This window comes from Saccoglossus kowalevskii, chromosome 11 (assembly GCF_978046115.1).
Source record: "Saccoglossus kowalevskii chromosome 11, keSacKowa6.1, whole genome shotgun sequence".
Classification (NCBI taxonomy): Eukaryota; Metazoa; Hemichordata; class Enteropneusta; family Harrimaniidae; genus Saccoglossus; species Saccoglossus kowalevskii.
Window position 1 is genome coordinate 19,542,443 of NC_140651.1, and position 24,035 is coordinate 19,566,477.

Sequence of the window (24,035 nt, forward strand, 5' to 3'; positions counted from 1 at the left end):
TTTTATGTCCTTAAAGGTCCAATTCTATCACTCTGAGCATTGTTTATTTAAGGCGTGTCTATGCTAATGAGCATTATTATCTAATTGCACAGCGCATTGTTGAAGTAGCTCTTCGTAGTTTTTTACAAGCAAGTCACGCTAATCCCCCAAGGCATAAGTGTTAATAGCAGTCATGTCTGCTTGCACAGAGCAACAAATTAATAGTAACTGTGGATACATGGGTAATCCCTAACGACAAATCTAATATCAGAGCTAATGAGATACGATTTCGCTGATTTAACTAGTAAATACACAGTACTTTGTTCACAATAAACAATAACTTTGTTCACGGTAAACAATAAAACAATACTATTTACTGCACGACATTCTTACATACACTCTCCGGCCAAAATGGTATAACATCATCACCAATTTACTGACTGGCAACATGAACGCCACTATTTATGCGCGACAATAAAGTGAACTCAGAATATATTAGAATGTAGAATATATTACCTGAACTTTTTCTGTTATAGCTATGTTGTCCTATTTTAGTAAAACTGCGTTATCCCACTAATAACTACTGTGTGTACATCTACGCACTGTGCGTATCGCTATGTTAGGTTTAATATCAACTCACACAATGCATACTTAATAAATACTGCAATACATAGATGTAAATATATATATATATACTATAAAAACGTTTATGTCGCTTTAGATACTGCTCAGTCATGTTTTGACAATTGACAAACCTAGCTCAAAATTAGCATTAAGGTGATGAATAATACAATATATATATATGAATTAAAAAAAAAATTATGCTTATTTAGGGCATATTATCCATTTCTGAGACTTTTAGGTTTGGCAATGAAAGCAATATGGCAGTCACTAAAACGATAATGGAAGCTGCCAAAAGCCAGTGAAACTGTGGAGACTTGTTTTAGGTTGGTAATTTCGCCTTTCTTTTAGTCTTTTCATTCAACATCACATTTCCAGGAATCAGACAGTAATTGAACGAAGACAATTCTGATATGAACAACATCATTGTCCGTTATTTTGTACCTTAGTGTTGATAAATGAATGCAATCATCGAGATTGATTCATGAGGTATAAAGGTACATGCTTAGGTACTCGTAAATATAAGTTCATGCGAAGACAAAGAACGATAGATTGCTTAGGAAGGTGGGGGCTTAGTCAAGCACCCACTCTAAAAAGTGGCAAAATAAGATAATAATTTTCGTTCACCATGTGCCAGATTGAGGGGAATAGTATGTCACTTGAGATGGAATTGAAAATGCGAAATGTGGAGCATCGTCACTGACTTTTACAATGACGAGACAGAAATGATCACAAAAACTGTGTATGTTTGTAGATGTGGCAACGGTTAAGACAAGGTATTATGTGAAATTCTTGATGTGCAAAGAAATTTCCGTCATAATTTTCGCACGCAGCACATTTGTCCTGCAACACCGTATTTTAACCTGATAGGTAAAGTTTGTTATTAACCAGAATTAATCAGAATGCAGTGTTGTACCAAAGCAAATTATCCGTGATTCCCCGATATTCGGATAACACGATGCAGAAGTGATATATCGATGTCAAAGTACAACCTGTTGATTTTGGCATCGAAAGCAATATATCTACTCAAATAATGTAATTGACTTTTTTTTAAATGTAAACTGAATATGGAATGTACCAACTCTAACAGTGTTAACAGGTCATTGACAAAGTGCATCGTATCGTACAAATTACCGTTATTCGGAAAAATCAAAATACTTAGAGATTATGACTAGTCAGTCAAATGTTGAGCATTTTTGAAGGGATGGGCGATAAGCCGAATATGAACTCAAAACTAGAAAAGCCCCTAAAGTCGGCGGTAGGCGCTTAGATGATCATATGCGCTAATTCGAATGAGCACAGTATAGCGTATAAGCGCTGATTTACTATGTCTCTATTTATTTGCTGAGTCCAGTTCAGTATCAGGGGGAAGTCTTCTCCTCTAGGGGTCTCCACACGTGTCAGGGAGGAATCTCGTCTCGTCTCTATATCTCGTCCCCTTGAGGTGCGGGATCGGGAAAGTCACTTATACTTTACAGTCAAATAAGACACACACAGCGAAATACGTTTCAACTCTCGTCTTAGTCGGACAGTCGAGTACTCTATAAGACACAGCGCCCTGGGGAAAAGTCCTCATGACTATCGCAAGGCTGTCCCAAGACTCGCCCAAGACTGTGCTTAGACTCGCCCCAAGACTCTCCAGGACTGGACTGCCGTGGAGTACTCGCCAAGACCAACTAAAACAACTTTATTCATTTTCAAAATCTTAACCAATTACAAAACAGTATTAAGACTCTAAGGCGTGGCCTTCACACGTTCAACTAATCACACTAAGTACTGGAAACGTCATATCTTTTGATTAATCGTTCAGTACATTAATAATTACGAATACTAACTCTCAGAAATAGTAGTCCGAATAGCGACGGTTATCTCGTAATTAGTTCCAAATCACTGAGTCAAGTTCCGTCCAGGACCTCGCCTGCCTAAACGATGACAGACATAACACAGCAATTCGCTCGTAATCAGCTAATTAAGTCGATTAACAGATACGCAAAAACAAATTCATCATATCAGTTACATTCAGTTGCTAACCATTCTATGGAATTGTAAAAAATCTACTAAATAGTAGACAAGCTAGTTATATCAATATGGCATTAGTTCCGTGTCCTGCTGTGGAACCAGTAATTCCATGCATAACTTTAAAGTTTAATTGATTACAAAATGGGTAATTTAATATTTTTAAAGATACACATAAACTTAACATTGCAAATATTTCACAGGAGTTATGTGAATTACCGTTCAAGAGTAATATTTAACAAAGTAAGAACACCCAAACACATCTTTCATGGCAAGTCTCATATGCACAATTACTGTGTCCAATATATTCATCCACCTTGTTGCATGCTGGCCCTCCCAAAATTTCATAAAAATCAGTACTTCCTCGACCTTTTGGTAGTTCCACTAGACAAAATAGAATACATTTACCTCTACTCCAAAATACGTAATCTGGCTCCACGGCAATCTGGTGAGCTCATTTAGCAACATTTATACAACATTCAGTGTTAGTGTGGTACGCTCCATGGCTAGTCGGTAAGGCAGATTCAAACAATAGAATTACATCTGAGTAACAAGCAAAGCCATGATATGTAAAATCACTTTCGAATTATGGCCACCTGTCTTTCTGTTTATTCATTGCTAAATGGTCTTGAAGACGAAATATATTCATATTCATTCATCCATTCATTTCATATTTTAGGTATTGAATAAATATAATTTCGAAATATGTATCTAATTGTTTGAATCCAAGTGTATAGTGTAAAATAACTAATTGCCATTTTAATAAATTTGACATTGATTTAACAACTATTAATTTAGCCGAGTGCCAATAATCTCATTGTGAGAACACACATTAAATTAGCGATATCTTGAATTAGCGAAATGACGCATGAGATGAAAACAACACCCCTTAGCTAACATCCCTTTCTTCAGTATGCATTGAATAGTGCCGTATTTCATCCACCTCACTATTGAATTGTGTTACCAATATCGCATTTTAATATCCCATTTATATATTCTTTGAATAGTGCAATATTTCACCAATCTCTTTCACTGGTAAATTGTGTGGCGTATATCACATTATTTGACCTATATAAATATGGCAGTGATTACTACATGTTATTGTAGCATGTATGCATTCCCCCATAGTTAGTGTATGTATCATATGGGAGATATGAAATTAATGTATTGAACTTTCTCAACATTAACCACAGTGGACATTTTACCTTGTACGCCATGACATGTCAAAGGTAAGAAATATATTACCAGTGAAAAGGTTAGTTAAATTTGGTTAAACATATTTCTCTCTTATTATACCTCATGTGATTTGCCTAACCTGTAATATTTAATTTTTTGAGCAGTGAAAGGTTATACCATTATTCCCTTTTGTTGAGAGAGAGGGGTGTCATCTTCATTGAATCAGCAATACACAATGTTATCGCGTGATTTGGTGTTATTTTCGCAATGGAAAAATTCGATTGTGGTCGACTGGTGTCCATCCTTATCAACAAGAAAACTGTACTTACCTTTTGACTATTACACACCTATTCCCCTTCATGAAATAATGGTTGCACTCTGTTCAGCCTAAATCTACTCAGTAACCAAAGACAGTTGATATAGGTTCGCAGTATTAGCAACATTGTACTCTCATCAGTTAGTAAGTATCGAATGATTTCTTCTTAGCATCTTTGTCGTTGTATTTGCTTTTTGTCGTAAACTTCATATAATATGCTTTGCAGCTGAACTTGTTATACGGTGTTTGATCTACCAAGAATCGTTTAATTTGTCCACCGGCAAAACTACTTTTCATTGTAAAATATGCATGGTTCTGGTATAATTCCTGAAATGTGATTTGCAACATTCACTGATCGCGAGCAATATTGCTAATAATGATATTGCATCGATGAAAACAACTCATGACTCACGGGATGCTGAATTTTGAGTTGCGCTCTCGATTTAATTAATTATCGAGAATTACACGTGCTTTGTAAGTCCACGGCAAACGTGAATATGTGTTCGCAGTTCAATCGCAGAAGTCTCTTCAATGTGGTATTTAATCATTTGCCATTTAGCCAACGTGATTCGAACGATAAAGATCATAATGGCAGAGATTACTATTTTTCAAGTTGCATTATGTGAAGATTGTCCGTGAATTTATATACCACATCGGAGGTCTAAATATATTAAAATTTTGAACTTACTCAACTTTAACCATAGTAGACAAAACTGACACTTATTATACAGCTTTACATGATATATACTAGTATCACAAGTGAAAAGGTTAGTTAAATGTGATCAAACATGTTTACATTTTTATCGCGTGCTTTGGAGTTATTTTTGTAATGGAAAAATGCGATTATGTTCGACCTAAATATATTTTTAATTTGTCTACCGTCATAACTGCTTCTATTTTAAAATGCTGAACTAACCTTTTTTATTTAATCGCCTTTAAATTTACATGGCTTTGGCATAATTCCTAGAATGTGATCTGCATCATTCACTAATCGCGGGCAATATTGCGAATAATTTCATTAGATTGAGACTGGTGCATCCACGAACACAACTCATGACTCACTCAATTACACGTGCTTTGTAAGTCAACGGCAAACGGGACTATGTGAACGCAGTTCAATCGTAGAAACCCTTTCATTGCTGTATTTAATCACATGAAATGCCTCTCCCACTAAAATTGTGAAAGCTCCCATTTGTTTTTACTTTTTTGACTATTTGCCTTTCATATTTTTTTTCATTTAATTATTCATTTCACTGAACTATTTGTTATGTTTAGAAGTATTGAATAAATATAATTTCGTAATATGTATCGCATTATTTCACCTCTAGTGTTTATCGTAAACTAGCTAAATGTCATTTGAATGAATTCGACTTTGCATAAACAACTGTTAAATTTCACCCAAGTTACAATAGTTGACTAAGTGTAGTGTATATATGCTTTATAAAGTGTCATATTACCTCAATCTCTATCATTTGCCTACCCTGTAAAATTGTATATTTTGCGCAGTGAAAGATGGTGCGTTAATTTCTCTTTGTTGAGTGAGAGGGGTGTCATTTTCATCTAATCAGCAATACGCATTGTTATCGCGCGATATGGCGACATTGCCGTAACAAAAATGCGATTGTAGACGACCTTATCAACAAAAAAATTGTACTTAACTTGGCACAATTGACTATTATACCCCTACTCACCTTCATGACATAATGGTTGTACCCACCTGAATCTGTTCAGTAAGCAAACACAGTTACACAGTAAGTGAGTATCGAATGATTTCTGCTTAGCATCTTTGTCATTGTATTCGCTCTTTGTCATAAACGTCATTGATATGCTTTGCAGCTGAACATGTTACTCAGTTCTTGATATACTGAAAATCTTTTCATTTGTTCTTCGTCATAACTGCTTTCAATTGTAGAATGCTGAACAATCCATTTTTATTTAATCCCCTTTAAATTTGCATGGTTTTGGCATAATTCCTGGAATGCGATTTGCAAAATTCACTGATCGCGAGCAATATCGCGAATATTTTTGTTACAGTGAGATGACAGTTTGGACTAACACATCTCATGACTCCTCCTTCGATTTCAGTACGGAGAGTTACAGGTGCTTTGTCAGCTCATGGCCAGCGCAAATGTATGTTCGCAGTTTCGCTCTCAGTCGTCCCTAGTTTCAGGGCTTGCCTCCAGATTATTGTCATGTTTTGTTTTGAATTTCACCATTGTTTTCTGGAATGAGGATATATCTCAATATCTGTTTGGTGACACGCAGGTACAGTCAACGGAGCTGTTCGTGAAAAAATGTGTTCGCAAGGGATTTTTAGCTGGCAGGCAAAATAAAACATCAGTAGGAGAGCATTAAAATAGGGTTTCTCATAGGTGAATTCCAGTAGGAAAAGATTTTATTCAGAGGGCAGGCAAGTTCCATTTTTAGATTGAGCGGGTAAGGGCAAAAGGCAGAATTTTCCGCTGGCATCAACAACCAAATTGCCAAAGTGGAGGAATGTTTAGACTGGCCAATGGGGAGTAGTCCAAAAACGTTTCCGTTTAATTGATAAATAAATACCTCCCTGCATTTTACCCCAAATTGGATCGGGTAGGTGTACTGAATAGGTTGAGAGTACACTATATTAGGTATGTATGGCGTTTGTTCGGAGGTACACATTTATTTACTAATAAAACGGAATGACACTGAATCCGTGACATCTCTGGTGGCTAAGTGTGACATCCCTTCTGGCACTTCGTGCACGCTGTTGGGATCACCCATAGCGCCGACGAGCCCCTGTGATCCGGATTAGGTTAGTAAAATACCCCAATTTCAAGCACACGTGAATTCTTTCTAAGCTTTTTTCGATTTGTTATTGTCTCCCACAATGCATTGTACATGCATTGTATGTTCATAAGTGCAAACTTTGAGCTTGGGTACAACTCTCTTAATAAAGAGTGTTGCCGGTGAAATGGGTCATGGCATTTTGTTATTTCATTGAAAATATAGGTTTTATATTACCATTAAATTCGTCTGTGTTAAATTTAATTCACATGGTTTCAGGGATTGGAGCTGGTGACCAATCGAGACTTTAACTTCTTCTCTCGGAAATGATAGTGAGAAGGTAGTAGAAACTGTTAGGAGGGAAGAATTAAGACAGTATGAACTGGGTGGGAGAGAGTTGATACAACTGGGCGTCCAGAGGGCAGGCAAACAAAAATCGCCCCAACTTAATAAATGATCCTTTATTTGTGACCGCGAACCCATATATAAACATATCTATTATTATCAGGGATTGATTTTGTATGCAACTCAGATACCGGTGATTTGATTGTATCACGGATATTTGCACGTAACTCTGAAGTATCCGTGAAACTATGAGTTCGGTGATAGCGATAACAATTCCATTATCTTCGGAACACAATTCAATGTTGCTCGACTGTCGGTCAGATGATAAATTAACTGAAAATGTCAAATCAAATCAAAAATGTTCACATCCTAACAGTTTCATGTCAAATCAACAGCTATGTGCTGTGACATGGAACAACGACTTACCATCTGCACATGCGTGGAGTGTGCATTCAAACGTTTCTGTCCCAAGCGTACATCTATATGAAAAGTATTTTTGCAGGAGTTAATATATTTCTCATCATCCATTACATTTATCGACGTTAATGTTCATTCTTTGAATTCAATTTCTATTCGCGCTTTTATCACTTTAGAAATCAATTTTACGTCGTATTATGGAAATACATTGTTAAATGCGCATATACATACTAGTAAACATTTTAAAAACGCTGTCACGGATTTGAAATCCATTTTAATTTCTGCCATTATTTTATTTGTTAATTTATTCCGTTATTTATCTAATCTAATAATTGTTCATCTATTTAATTATTCATTGTTTATTACCTATTATTTTTACGTATCGCTTCTTTTATTTATTTATTTATTTATTTATTTATTTATTTATTTATTTATTTATTTATTTATTTATTTATTTATTTATTTATTTATTTATTTATGTATTTATTTATTTATTTATAATTTTTGTGTTTTGTGTAGATTTTAGATATATGCCATACAATACCACATCACACACCATATATCGCCACCATATTACCATTTCATTGCATTTTTCTCATCTAATATACCATTCTTATAAATCGCGCCCTCTAGTGACGGAACATTTCTGTGACGTCAAAATGACGTATATGTGACCCATTTACGTCAAAGAAGCGAGTTGTCACTGGAGGGCGTGATTTATAGAAAACATGTGTTCTTTACGCCATCACCGCCATCTTTTGCTCTGTTTGTTTGTTTGTTATTACTTAAATCATGGTTCACCGCCAGAGGGCGCAACACCAGAGCAGAGCAAAACACCCTCACAAACAAAACAAATATACTCGTACACAACAGTGTCTTGGGTCCAGTAGGGGGTAGTTTATTTCTACAAACTATGTGTTCACCCTAAATCTAAAAGCAGGTAAATGATAAGTCAAACCAGAACTAAAGACTATATCCCAAAAGACCCAAGACATCGGTATGCGTAGTTAGGTAGGTTGTAGTTGACACAAACTGGGCCATGGTCTTTAAGCGAAGTGGGAGGTGCAGATATTTCCTAAATGAGTCACTCTGCCAATCTCCTAAAAGCTTAATCATTTCTGTAGGGATGCCACAATGCAGTCCCCAAGATGCCCCTCCTCTACGAAAGCTATAAGAGGAATAATCAGCTACATTACAAACCAGCAGTTGTAAAAGTGACACAAGGCGCTTAGAAAATGCTGGGTAAAGGAGTGAGCGGGAGGGTGAGACGACAAAGGCAGGGCCCTCATGTGGGGAGGGGGTACACAGGAATGCAGAAATAACTGCAGATACTGGACATAATGGATGATCATGCAGGATGGGGAGTGGCAAGAGCAACTCTCGTTGTCTGGTCTGGATAGTCTTTGACCACCTAACCACAATGCCTAGCCCCCATGGGAATGCAAGAAAATCCCCACGGGAAAGGTGCTTGTCAGAAGAAAAACCCTGCAACGATGGTGGTAGGACATTGGATTTCCGCAGCAGCCCGAAAAACATAACCAGACAAACTGCCCAAAAAACCTTGTCTTGCTTGTCTGAGAGATCAAGCTGGGAGTGAATGTCCAAGAGCAGGGCTGGGGTAATTGGCAATTTACGTTGCATTGCAGTGCCTTTTACCCTTGCCACACCCTTGAGCAGTGTTGAAAGGGTGAAGTTACCAGAGAGTGGGTTAGGAAATCCACACTCAGAGTGCAGGATGCGAATGAAGTTCAAATATTGGTGAATAGAATTCACATTGAGACGGCGCGCCAAATGGGAAACATACCGACAAAGCACCACAGAATCAACTGGTACTGGGTTGTAGTTGAATTTCAAACAGAATTCCAGAAAGGCCTTACGATGGACGGCATAAGTGCTTTTAGTGGTTGAAGCGAAGGTATGACCCCTATAAAACGCTGTCTCAAGGTCTAACTGTTCCTCTAGTTTACATGATTCTTGATCTGGGGAGAGAGCACAGAGACAGCTGTGTGAGACATGTGCCTGGGGAACGAGTTTATGAAATCCCAAGCTGGGCAGTAGGGGGCGATAAGGGAATGAAGGCGGTGGACCTGGCCTGGCTGGTGAAGTCTTGAAATTGCATCAGGGATGTCGTTATGGATGCCTGGGACATGGAATGCCTTGATATGAAAGTTATAGTACACCGAGTACCAGAACAGCTCACTAAGGGCCTCCATGACCAATTTATTATGGGACGTACCATGATTAATGTTGGCCATGGCGACCATGCTATCCATGTGCACAGTAGAATCTCTCCAGTATGGGCCCCACCTTCTAGCCGCAAGAATCACTGAGAGAAACTCCTTATGATTAATATGGAGTGGGGTAGCTGTTGGCCAATCCTGGTGCCAGATAGTAAACTGCCAATCCCCCCTGTGAAAAATGCCTGAAGCTTGATTAGAGGCATCCATATGGACATCAGTAATGGGGCGGGGATCGATGAACTTAGTAGCACCATTGAACAGGGGAAGACATTCTAACCACCATTGGATGTCGCGATGGAAGTCCGAAGACAAAAGCAGCTTGTGTGATGGGCAGCGTAATTTGTGAAGCTGGTTGAGGATGCGTCGGAGGTAAGTTCTACCTCCTTTTATCACTCTGCATGCTCAAGCAAGTTTACCTGCAAGGGTCTCCAGCTGGCGGCGGCTTGCACGTTTCTTTGCAGAATAAGATCTGACGAGATCTTGCAGTTCATTAAGCTTTTTCGGGGGCAGGCGCACAGTGAGCATATTTGTATCAATTTCAATCCCAAGAAAAGTCATGCGTTGAGATGGGCCTTCGGCTTTACTCCAAGCAATGCAAAAACCAAGTTGCCTAAGCAATCTAATAAGGGAATTGAGGGCTTCCATGCAGGTTTTATAGTCTAGTGCAATGATGAGGAAGTCATCTAAATATACCACCATTGCATCGTAACCGTGGCGGGCCATCATCCGTCAGACACTTTGGGTCAGGCGGTGAAAAATACTCGGTGCCAGCTTGGCACCAAACGGGAGACGAGTATCATAGAGATAGGTGGGGTGATCCTCTCCAGTAAAAGTCCACTCAAGTCCTGTTGCCTGATAGTTTGATGGATGAATTTTCACTGAGCGGTATGCAGATTTGAGATCGACTTTCGCAAGGTAATCCCCTTTAGTAATAAGGTTAGTAGCATCATCAATCGTTTGGTATTGGAAGGTCTCATGTGAGGCATAATCATTGACAGCACCCCCACTTGGTTGGCTACAATCATGAATCAGACGAATGTCTGTAGAATTTGGTTTGGGGATGGCACCCAGGGCGCTGGCAATGGTGGGTTGTTGTGGAGTAATAACATAATGACCCTCACTAATTTCCGGTAAAAGCTGCTTTTCAACCTGGTTTTTTGCTGACCCAGTGGCTGAATTGTTATTCTTGGTATAAGCTGGCTTATAATTAATGCTTGCATTGGTAATGTAAAAGCCCTCTCTAATCCCTGTCATTAAAAATTCAGCATCAGGGTCATTCTTCAGCTCATTTTATCCAAACCGGATAATTGAGGGAATAAGTGGCTGCTGCTAAAGAGGGTTTGGCAATGGGCTGCGATTCCAGAGTTAGTTTTTTGAAGACTGAGATGAGACATGAGCTGATTTTGGATGGGCCCTGTGACATGATGGTTCAAGGCACACATGTGCATAAGTACATTCAGTTCCAAACTTACAATTACCCCTATTGAAATCTAAGCAAATTGGTCTACCAGATTTGCTATCCACTGGGGCAGGGGAGCGGTTGGTACTATTAACCACCCTGGTGCTGTAAGAGCCAGCATGTCTATTGATATATGGGGTAGAGGATAATGGCTTATCTTTTAAAATGACAGTTGTCAGGTGTGGGATGTCATTGCCCCATGCAAATTTATGAACTGCTTGCAGTTGGCGATATTGCCGATCATTAAAAAGAATGGATCCCCAACTGTAACGATTTGCCAACTGTGAAATTTTATCCGTGTATGACAAATAATTTAACACGGCATTGCCCTGCAGAGACCTTCTTGAATCAGTTCGTACATAATGCATGCGTTGGCACCAAACCACTGAGTAGGAGTGACTGATTCAAGGTGGGTTTCTTAATTTCGACTTTCAGAATTAAATTAACGCCATTTTCTCCTGTACGAAGAACTTGCTGTTCTTTTGGCGATCCGCTCCGCTAGGATTGCCCTTATAATCACTTTTGTCGTTTTGTGTGTCTGTGTGTGTACATTTCCAGTGTTTTCACGTATGATTTCTTCTGTGATTTTTTTGGCTTGGCCGATTTCTTTCAAACTTGGCAGGTAGGTCACACCTTCACCCTAGTTATAAGGAAAAATCTGAAAAAAAATTTTGGCCCACCATTGCCATAGCAACAGCCAAAAAACTGATTTTTGAATAGCTTTGCGCCAAATGTATCTCCTCCTACAAATTTGGGATAAAACCCTTCAGACATTCAGCTCATTCTACTCAGCTTGAGTGTGGGCACAAAGTTACTATTTGAATTTTTGATATCTGTTTTCATTACCGAGAAATTTGACCCCAAAGTTGGGGTAACTTTTCACCAGCAACGGCTCGGCTGGTTTTGTTCATACTTCACAGGTAGGTCGTGCCGTCACTAATTGGAAAAAAAATCCTGGCCCACCACTGCCATTGCAACATCCAAAAACTGATTTTTGAATACTTTCACCCCAAATGTATTACCTTCTACCAGTTTTGTACACAGTCAGCTGGCATCGGTGTCTCTGGGTGTATATGATAAAGGGGAATTGTGCAACCAAATTCGAGTTCGCAGTTTTTCGCCAATAAAAAAATAACTAAGGCAACAACTCACGGTTTTTCAGCATTTTTGTAATAAAGACATTATTCTCTATCAATAATCCGCCCAAAACAGGAACATTTCTACTAATTCTTGTGTTTTTTCGACGTTTTTCGAAAAACCTGCGATTAGGCTGCAAAAGTAAAACATTCCGGAGGGGGCGGAACGGAAGAGCTAAATTTAATGCGTAAAAATAGAACGCGTATTGGGCAGTACTGTCAGTCACGAAAATTGATGAATAAATTAATACACATAAAATATGAATCACGGGCTAATTCAATGGTCACCGAACACTCCACTACTAAACAATCTGTGGCAAGATAGTAGCGTACTGTATATTTGACCCAGATTTGACAAGCGTGGTACAGTTTTTTGCGCGTGTCCGTAATAACGCGCACAAAGGATTGTGGGACAGAGTTATTTATTTGCTGGCATTCTTGACTTTTGACTGCAGTTCTTTTTTATATTTTAGAGTAAATGCTTCTGATATGCTCTTACATTGCTTAATATCCGTCTGAAATTCTGAACTGTGGTCATATTTTTCAATTAGGAGTCGTATATTTAAATAACTCACCGTGACTAGTGTTTTGCATTATGAAGTATGTTATTATGAAGGTCAACACACTGTACTTTAGGTAAATATTTACCATTTTGTTATTTCATTATTTCGCTTTCCAGCATTTACAGGAAACGCTTCATTCTAGAAACTGCTATCGCGAAACGGTTGGAAATAATAAATGTAACAGCAGAATACGTCCTAGCACCTGGTCCTAGTAATTAACTAAGTGACTTCTAAAGACTGAATGGTGTTTGCGAACTTCGTATTAGTAGGGCTATTAAGCGATGAGGGCGCCTATTCTGGACCCATATAAATAAGCACTATCGATTATTACCGATTTTTCGTTAAATTCTTACACAAATTCGCTAGGCAAGGGTTGATGCTGTTGAACCAGTACACATACGTTTAAACAACGTGGCCCAAATGACTCAAAATACTCTACCGACATTGCATGAACTAAACATCGGCAGCGATGACCGTCAATGAACCACACTGTCAGACGCCATCTTCGCAACTGACCACTTGTGTCAAAGTTCACCAAAGACGGTGTCATCTGATTCATATTATGGGATATAACTATATTCCTTTTCCTGTTTATGTGAGCGAGTCATTGTGACGTTTCTCAAGTGTTTTCTCAGGTTTGTGGCTTGGATATCCATATTTAAATACCTAGTTCAACTGAGGCCAACTAAATAGAATGTGAAAAAAGACAAGTTTCAAAGATGTTCAAGTTTTATGTTTCCATGTTCAATGTTCATTTATTTTTCATAGGGTCTCGTGCAGCCTGGGACATACCCTTCACTGGTGCATGCAGCTTATCTTTCCTTGATACAAAATGTATACCTGCTGCATTCTTTACGTCCGAACTGTAAACAAATATTAAATTTACCTACAACTTGCAAGTGTGTTATTTTTAGGATATAAAAAATATATAATTATGCTATTCTAATTTTTTATAGTTGTATAAAATCAATTAAAAAAAGACTATTTATAACATTTATTGCTATAAAACACACCGTTTTTACATTAAAATAAAGTTTGCAAATATATATAGGTACACATAAATACGTCAAATTCCCGGAATAACGAAGCCTACTTAATCTTATAATTGGACAAAATAATTTGTAGGCACTTTATATTAAAATTTAATGGATTGTCAAATTCAGTTACAAATTAAAAGTAACTCATTTATATTTCCTGAATACAGGTAAAAAATAAATACCGAACGTTATTTATAAGAGCGCCATAGTTTATACACGTACTTTGAGGTTTTGATCAATGGTAGAGACTTTTTCTTAGTCGAAGCAGACATCAGTACTTAGAATGGATTGTTCGTCTCTGGCGATGCGGGTTCTGTGCATTTATCAAGTTTCGAACACATCGTGCTGTCCGTCTCAGGGACACAAGTGAACTTTATGAATTTAGTTCCAAAAGAATTGACAACGCTCGACACGGGCGATTTGAACATCGAGTCCGTGTTTCCGATTTTTGTTCACGGCCCATGTTCGTTCTCTGCTAACGCAAACTCACAGAACGATTGTCCCGTACACGCGTAGAAATCTTCGAAATCCTCAAAAGTTTCAGTTGTTAGAGAAATAAACGACTTCGATGTCCGAACATTGTGCTTTGAACATACATTTTTTATCGCACAAACGACGACCGCACTTGCACTGGAGGCGGCCATTTTGGAATCTAAAAATAGGTAAAATGGTGGCACGTGATGTGGTATGCGATTACTGATTGGCTAAAAGACGCATCATCGACCACACGTTTCCAAACACCATCGGAAGTCGGGACGAGAGACAAAACGTCATCATCAAATAGCAATTTTTTTTTTTAATTTAAACTGTGCAATAAATTAAAATCTTATATATGTTGAAAAAAAAATTAGGATCAGGACGTATTTTTAGGTAGGGTCGGGTTACCGGAAACACACCCTTTTTTTCGGCCTTACCAGACTTTGGTTCAGGTCGGAAGTTGTTTTTTTCATTTTGTGTATGCCTAGCATACACAAGCAAAATGGCACTTTTCAGGGCCACACCATCCTCCAAAAAAATTACTACAGTTAATAAGAAATATCCTACATGCACACAAGTGATGTAATGTTTGACCGGCAATGGTAGTGTTTGCAACCTTTTCATCAGTATTTGTTTATTTGTAAAGTAAAGTAAACCAAAATATACCCAAATTAACAACATCCTGAAAAGTTGCACAGAGCTGTGTGCAAAGCCAGTGCCATTCAAATTAAAAGGATATCAGCTGCAACAAATTATGGCAAATATGTCAGTTAATGTAATATTAATATGGTAATAGCCATGGTAATACACATGTCCATACTACTTAATACTAGACTGAAAATCACTGGAAAATTAAAAATGCAGCTCACGTGCCTTTCATAGCAATGATGTATGTCAAAAGGTATAGTATGGATCAGTGTGTCACTGTTGTGAATTTGTCTGCTAATTTGATAGTGTTAGTAGCCATTTCAAAAACTTGCTGGACATCTTGGATTTATATACCCAAAAACACACATTTTGTGTTTTGGACGTTTTTGCTATTTTGGTTTTGTGTTTGGGCAATTCTGTTATTGGTAAGATGAAAAAGGCCGGTAGAGATACCTCTTCTTCTAATAAGCAATTTCCTGTGCCTAAAATCAAGAAGAAGGGTCAATGACCTTGTATTAATCAATGCACTTAAGATCACCTTATTTGCATAACAAATGGTAGCCATTTTGTAGGGTTTCCAGGTTTCAACAATCAGAACTGATTTTGAAATGTCTATATTTTGATGGCTAATGCAGGTTTGTGAAAATTTTTAACAGATTCCTTATTTTTAAGGAAGGGTCTTTCAGTAAATGAAGAAATGTAGTTATCCCTTTTGGATATTAGTTATAAACCGACCGTTAGCTTCACGTTTATGTCACACCATGGAAACAGCCAAAAACATGTTGCTTGTTTTTGAGCAGAGCGGATCGCCAACCAGCCTACCGGCTTGTTACACTATCAGTAATGGATAGAAAATCTACGATATCAAGGCACTTCTCACCTTTCCGGGTCTGAATATAAACCAAAGGATCTAAATCTACCCGTAAACTAATACCACATTGAGAATTGTTCAAAGTGTTCGCTTCTAAAGTGTTCTTGTTGTCAGACAGCAACGCGGACTGTAATAACTGTTGCAGTGGTGTGATCGGTTGGTTCGGGACGGCAGGATCGGCAAGTTGTTGCTGTATATTCTGCATGGGGGCCGCCATGTTGGTGTGTTGTTGTTTTAGTAGCAGCTGTGGGTCACCGTTGGTGGCGCTCAGGTCTTGCATCCGTGTTCCGATAACGTGTTGGTATGTGAGCTTATTTCGTTGTCAAACGCCCATTGTTGAATGTCAATTGCTGGGTCATCGGTAACCACTGTTCTCTGGGTTGTAGGTGTGAAAGCTAGTTTGCTTGAAAAGACACCTGGAAACGTGCTTGGATCAGAGTTCATTGTCTAGGTGCAATAAGGATTGTTACCTGTAAACTGGTGTGTCCTTTTTCTCAGTATCTTGTTTGACCGATCTATCAGGATCTGGTGAAACAGGCGAAGAACACTTTCAGTTGTCACAGCTTGCAGAACAATCCAACAGCCTAGCCAGGCGTGGATGTTTTTCAGTCAAAAATCGAGCGTACCGACGTAACTTTGTGCACTATAGAATGTAAGTGGTAGGTATACCAAAAACAAAACGTACGGTTGTTTCAACAGGATCGGATGATAAGGACATTAGGATGACAAAGAGATTGTTGTTCCTGGCAGCAAATTGTAGCAAAAAAACCGGCAGCAGCAGGTGAGGAAAATTGGCAGCAAAAGCAGGCAATGCAGGAACACTGAATTAAAAGTTTTAAAACACATGCTTAAATAACGGCGCGAAGCGTCACCTACGTTAATCCATAGGCAGTCGCCGAATGATTGGTCACCAACCCCCCCCCCCCCTCAAATATGCAAAAGTGACCTTTAAGTTAACTAGCCCTATACATGGTAGTTCATAAAAGGCAAATGAGGCCTGAAACAGATAATTTATAAATATGCAAATGAGACCTTTGGGTTGAGGAGCCACCCTCAAGCCCCCCCCCCCTGATTTAAAACCAGTTAACAATTAACTTTGCCTTCTTTGCCACTTATCGTCATTGTCCGCCATTAAGCCACGTCCGCACAATACAGCATTGGTTTGTCTCAGTTGCCACTATAACTAATTCTTACGTCTTCATCTTCCTAAAACGTGCAGACGAAAATGCCAGAGGAAATCAAATCGCTGATCTATTACCCTATCCACTATCACGTCACTTATGACGTAGTTAAAAAGAATGGATTTAACGTGGATGGTGAGCGATGGGCCAATGACGCTAAGAAGACGTTTGCTAGATTAGACTTGGATCCATCAGAGGAAATGAATGCGATAACACTTGGATGTGGAAATGGTGAGTATGACATCACACTTATGCGGGCAGCGGCAGCTCCCGCGCAATATGAAAATTTATGCAAGAATATTCATAAGCTGACAGTTTTAGTGCGGCGCCTCCTTTTAGCGAGCGGACTGTAACAAATTAAAAACTTATTGTTTAACTCTAAAAAAAACATTAATTGCTGTACTTACTTAAAAGTAAATATTCACAGTTATAATTATAGTAATAATGGGATTATATAATTAGTTCATAAAATCGTAACCTTGCAACTTTGATAAAACGCTGGATCGGCAGTACAACGGTTCCAATGGCACAAGGGTTCAAAAGGTTCGCAACTTTGATAACACGCTGGATCGGCGTACAACGGTTCCAATGATACAAGGGTTCAAAAGGTTCGCAACTTCGATGAAACGCTGGATCGGCGGTACAAAGGCTCCAAAGTATAAACAAATACGTCCACATTCTACAAATATTAACAGCTATAATTATAGTAACGATGGGACTATATAACGCCGTAATTCATAACATCGTAACCTCTCAACTTTGATAAAACGCTGGATCGGCGGTACAACGGTTCCAATGATACAAGGGTTCCAAAGGTTCGCAACTTTTATACAACGCTGGATCGGCGGTGCAAAGGCTCCAAAGTTTAAACAAATACGTCAGCATTCTACAAATATTAACAGCTATAATTATAGTAACAATACGATTATATAACGCCGTAGTTAACGTCGTAGCCTCTTAACTTTGATAAAACGCTGGATCGGCCGTACACAGTTCCCAAAGTAAATACGTATACCTTAGCGTCGGCATTCTACAAATATTCATAGTTATAATCACAGTAACAATGGGACCATATAACGCCATAATTCATAACAACATGACTACACAACGATTCATTTTCTACTCGTCAAACCATCGTGGTAAACTGCGTGAATAAATTAAAACTATTTCGTTGACTTGGACGCACTGGCACTAAAAACAAATTGGAAATCTCTATCCGGACAAAAATTTTGGCTCCCTCAACTTTGAATTAATTTCTGTTAATTTTTCAAACACATACGATTGTCAGTTACTTTTTCTAGTTGAGCCTGCTCGCATACGAGCCGAACAAATATCATTTTGGGTGACCTCATTAAAAGCTAATTAGAGAAATCGGCTTATTAGCTCCTCGAGCTCGGAGCTCCCCGGAGCTCCTCGGAGGATATAACAGCTCTCCGGAGCTCCACGGATACCGGGCCGGGAACCGCTTGTTTGATTTTGATCACCTCCCTAAATACACTTTATCTACTTTTTATTCTTTATTTGAAGATTGTAAAATATATCCTTATATGACAACCATATATTTCACCCTGGTACTATTTTAATGTATACCAATATTTGTGTTATTCAAGGTAAAGTTGATGAATCCATCATAAACACCTTATTAGAAAAGTATTCGAAGATACGATACACAGCTGTGGACCCACTTCCCGATGAACTTGGAAAGTTTGAAAAAATGGCCAAAGATAATGAGAAGAAATGGCAAAATGTCAAGTTTGACTTTCAAGCAACTACAGTTGAAGAATATTTAGAAAAAGAGAAGAACAAAACGTTCGGTTTGATCGTCATTTCACAATCAGCTTATCATTTCAATGATATAGAGGGCACCTTGGCTCAATTGTACAATGATAATCTGGTCAAAGGAGGAATGTTTTTCATCAAGATGGTTGCAGGTATATGTGATGTATTATCATTATAGCAGTCATTGCATTCATTGTTTAGGCAATATTATTAATAATATGAACCCAGTTCATAGAAAATCACTGTGTAATACATTGTTTATGTACATTATAAACTTACTATACAATTGTATTCGTTGTCTTAATTTTACAGTTATAACAACGCTCAGTTGATCAGAACATTATAATTTTCTTAAGATTCTGACCACGTGGCAGGAAGTATAATTTTCAGCTAATCACCAACTTGTAGTATTAAAATATAGTTTACTAAAAAATTGCAATCCTCTCTGTCATCCCATTACATGCATTCTCTTTTTATAGGTGGATGGGAAAAGGTTTTTCTGAAGATTGGAGAATACTACTGCGACCCCAAATTCCACTTTCTTGGTTCTGAGACAGTGAAAAATATGCTGAAGCGTCGAATTCCTGATATCAAACTAGAAGTCGTCGGCAGAGACAATTTGGTGGATGTGACAGAGTGCTTTGATGAGAAATCGCAAGATGGTGGTTACATGCTGGAATGCCTAACTCAAGTTCACGATTTTCGCAATTTCTGTAAACCAGAAATAAAGAAAGCATTTATGGAGTATTTCAGAGATGAGTGTTGTAACAAGGATGGTGACAAATTCTTTCTCAGGGCAGGAGAGGCAGATTTGATTGCATTCAAGCAGTAGTTAATGAGTTGAAATGAGAAGGATATATAAGCAGCACGTATGTGTTCATGAATGATACGTCAAATTTAGTTAGTTACATTGCTTGTGAGCTTCTGTATTTTAGAATTTTAGAACCGCAGATCAACTTGTCAGCAGCATGAGAGTCCGTTTAAGCAGTGGCCCTTATCTTTGATGTTCCTCTGAAATGTGATGATTTCAATTATGCCACCTCTTAATTTTGTGTGTGAAGGTTTGAATTATCTGATGAGTTTATGATTTTTTTACGAAGTTAATACGACTTCTATTAAGCTATACAATTGTATCAAATCATAACTATCAACACTATTATGATTACAACGTGTAAAGCAGTTCATCAATAAAGAACTCACTCAACGAAATTCTTTTTTTTTTCGATATATTTTTTTATGATTATAACTGCGTTGAATGTGTTTCCACTGTCATAGATTGTCTACGGAATCATAAATTAATAAATGAATGGTAGCCCCACAAGCCACCCGAGGACAAGACTTGTCGTGTCTGGTAACTCCAACGATCTATATTAGTAGATTGTGAGACAAAACTTGTATATCACCCATTGTGTTGTGTCTTGTGTACAAATAATGAATGAATGTTAATGAGCTACTCACGTTCATTCATCGCTTCTGAATTTTCTGCCATTTTCACCACGTTTTTCTAAATATTCGTTGATTCTGTACATTGTTTTAGTTAGTTTTGAACTTCTCTGTGTGTTGTGGCTCTCAGCCACGCTGGCATCCAAGATGTATGCCCACATGTCAAGTCAGCATGTCAGGTTTGCCGGGTTGAATTGAAAACATGGTGTAAAATGTGAATCTGTTGATGGGTCCTGCATTGAAAGCTATGTTCAGGCGATCGCTGAAATTACTGGTTCACAAAATACCGTAGCTGCTTCACGAGCTAATAGTCAGGTTATTGTCTTTCTAATTCGGTTAAGGTAGCGAGACTATTATTTGTGTTGAAAATTACGATTTTCACATTTATTTATTAATTGATGAAATGCACTATAAACTTTCATATGATAAAGTCAACATAACATAGAATGTCATGTAAGTTGGTTAAAATGCATATTTTCTGAAGGGAAGCAAGGCAGCCTCAGTAGTGTTTTCCAAAATCAACAATACAGGTTTAATCTGTGTGCCTATAAATTTCAAAAATAAACTCAAGACAAAGCAATGTTAGGATGTGTTATCAGTAGCTATCTGACACACAATGAGTGTTTCCAAACATTCGAGTGGTTTGTCTCCGCCCCTGTTTGTTTCACAGATTAGTCATTTGCATATGAATGTGTCAGACACAAGGTCACACAGCCACTGAAAAAAAATCATTGATTTTGGTGTTTTCATATGCCGAATTTATCCAATTATAGCTATCCCATTCCTTTATTTTTTGGTTTCTAATAGCCTTACACATTTGGATGCCCCTACACATGGTAAAACAGACCTTGATGGGAAAACAAATTGATTGTGCCGATAAACAAGCTTGAAAATCTTTGCTGTTACTTCATGGACGTTTTCTAGGAGTTTATGTTTTTCAAAATACAAGGTCGTTAACAAAAAATAACGTATACTTATTGTCGTCGGATTAACACCAAATTTTCACAGCTTTAAGGTGACAATGAGAGGAACTTGAATGTGTCCAGACAAACTATTTCATCGATTATTTGTGGTTTGAGTTGGGGGCAATGTGACTAAAACAGTAATTGAAATTCAGCACACTATTTTTTAAAACGCGTTGCTTGAATAAAACTGACCAGACACATTCAATTTACCAGACTATTGAACAACTAGGAAAAGTGAAAAAAATACTTCTTATCGCCAGCGTAAATGCGTAATTATTTTTTTTACAGAAAAAGTAATTTTTCACCTTTGATTGAGTAACGCGTCGTAGAATGCAGATACGGGCATGCAAAATACACTTGTGAAAAGCTTGAAGTCTGGCGATTCTAAAAATATATACTTTCCCGGGTCTATTTGTAGTCATTTAGTCACAATTAGAAGATGAAAACAAGTATGCAAATAATAGTCTCGCTACCTTAAATCAGTTGAACTCGTCTGTGAGTTTATGATTTGGTACTGGTATTGCCAGTATTAGCAATAGTTTCGTTTTTGTAGAGCCTCTAATTCAACCAGCTACTAAGCTAATACTGTCGAGAGTTCCTCCCTTCATGTCTAATGACATTCTTGAAAAAGAATTGACTCGCTATGGTAGAATTGTTAGCACTTTGCGTATTATCCCCCACCGGGATGCAAAAACCATAACTACGTTATTTAAAGTCTTTTCGGAGACAGGTTTACATGCTGTGTGTTCAAGTTAAACTTCAAGGTGTATTTATTGTTAAATATGACGACTGCCCCTACAGGATGTATTTGCCTACCGACAAGGTCACAGATGCCACAAAAAGGGACATATACGAATACATCGTCGGGACAATCTCGCTCGTGTCACCAATACCAACGATTTGAGCGACCAATCCTTGCCACTTAAAAATATTAGCAATCGGAACTTTTTTAGGGCTTTTTATTTAAGCCTTTTACACGGCGAAATATATTGTAATATACTATACGATTATTGGTTGCTATGAAGACAGTAGAAGCCTAGTTTCGGCTCCATTCAAAGATGATAGAACATAGGAAAAATTTAAATTAAGGAGCTGACCAAGCAATATATAACAAATCTGGGTAAAAACTACCGTGTCATCAAACGTTGACTCAAAAATAAAATTGCTGAACTAGAATGATATAACCAACAACCCTATATTTGAAAAATAATTGAATGAGAAAAAATCATTACTCGGAAGATTCACCATATCAGAGACGAAAAGGGCTGCGATAGGATCACGCCATCAAATACTCAATGAGAATGACGACATAGAAAAATATAAAGGTGAAAAGAAGATAATTTCTCGACTGGAAAAACTATGTGGCATTCTTACGGACTCATCTTGCAGTATGCACCAACTGGCAAAGCAATTTTATTCAGACCTACCTGTATTCGCCTGACCCTGTATCAGTAGAATATCAGAAACAAATGGTAGAGGACCTGCCCAGCTTACAAAAATCTCTAACGAAAAATGTGACTCTCCGCTATCATTTGATGAGCTCTCTAAGGCAGTCAAACAAATATCTATTGGAAAAACTTCTTGCATTGATGGGCTGCCGGGAGAATTTTACAAGCGTTTCTGACCTTTACTTGGTCATGACTTGTTTAGGGTGTTTTCTACTTCCAAAAAATGTCAATGAATATTTATTGAAAAATTGGCGTAACGTTAGTATTTTGTGTTCAGACTTCAAAAGCTCTGTCGTTGAGACTCGGGTCTCTACTTCCTGACACCATTCACGCCAACCAGTCTTACTGCATTCGTGGTCGACAAATATTTGATAATATTAACCTAGTACGTGACATCACTTCATATGCTAACATTAACAAAGAACTTGCAATCGTGTCATTAGACCAACAACAAGCCTTTGATCATATTCATCATGGCTACCTATTTAAAACATTGATTTATTCTGGCACAAAGTGTCTTGTGCGTAATTAACAACTCAGGTCAATTATATTCAATAGTTATTGAACCACTTTTATACAAAACACGAACACAAAGTACAATGCATGGTCTAAGAATACATAACGCCAGGGGAAACCATGTACATCTTACAGTATATGCGGACGATGATCAGTTTGAATAATGCGGGGAAAATTATTGGCACCTACATTGGAAACAGCTCATCATTTTTGACAAGAACTGGGAGGAAATGCTCGAAAAAGTCGAATCAAAACGGGAAAGGTGGAAAAAAATACGCACCAAACATGTTATATAGAGGGGGCACTCTGGTAATAAACCAATCATAGTGTCAAAGTTTCTCCATAGATTTATCTGTTTATGGTCACCTGTAATTTTCATTAGTCACATCCAAGAAATATTGTTTAAGTTCTTTTGGCGCGGACGTCATTGGGTCTGTAAAGAGATTGTATATTTACCAGTGGCAGAAGGCGGCCATGGTATTGTGAATCTGTCAACACGTATATCTTGTTTCCGTCTCCAATACATACAAAGATATCTATACTCGGGTCTGAATCACCCTTGTTTTACACTCACCAGTTTGTTTCTCCAACAGATACACAACCTGCATTACGACAAAGAAATATTTATCACTACTCCTC

General features: G+C 37.9%; 1 protein-coding gene across 1 annotated transcript; it reads left to right on the forward strand.

Annotated features, from left to right (window-relative positions):
- The first annotated feature begins 16,325 nt into the window (after positions 1-16,325).
- On the forward strand, positions 16,326-20,360 carry LOC100373828 (histamine N-methyltransferase-like). Its single transcript, XM_085505463.1, has 4 exons — positions 16,326-16,365; positions 17,284-17,476; positions 18,856-19,176; positions 19,504-20,360. Exons 2-4 carry the CDS (start codon positions 17,290-17,292, stop codon positions 19,854-19,856), a joined length of 861 nt encoding a protein of 286 aa, XP_085361589.1. The 5' UTR covers positions 16,326-16,365; positions 17,284-17,289; the 3' UTR covers positions 19,857-20,360.
- The last annotated feature ends 3,675 nt before the right edge of the window (positions 20,361-24,035 follow it).

Bases quoted from the DNA above. Each gene is read 5' to 3' on its own strand.
- LOC100373828 (XM_085505463.1), top strand. From the start codon at position 17,290: ATGCCAGAGGAAATCAAATCGCTGATCTATTACCCTATCCACTATCAC. The intron at 17,477-18,855 runs GTGAGTATGACA...GTGTTATTCAAG, and splicing joins AACACTTGGATGTGGAAATG to GTAAAGTTGATGAATCCATC. The intron at 19,177-19,503 runs GTATATGTGATG...CTCTTTTTATAG, and splicing joins TTTCATCAAGATGGTTGCAG to GTGGATGGGAAAAGGTTTTT.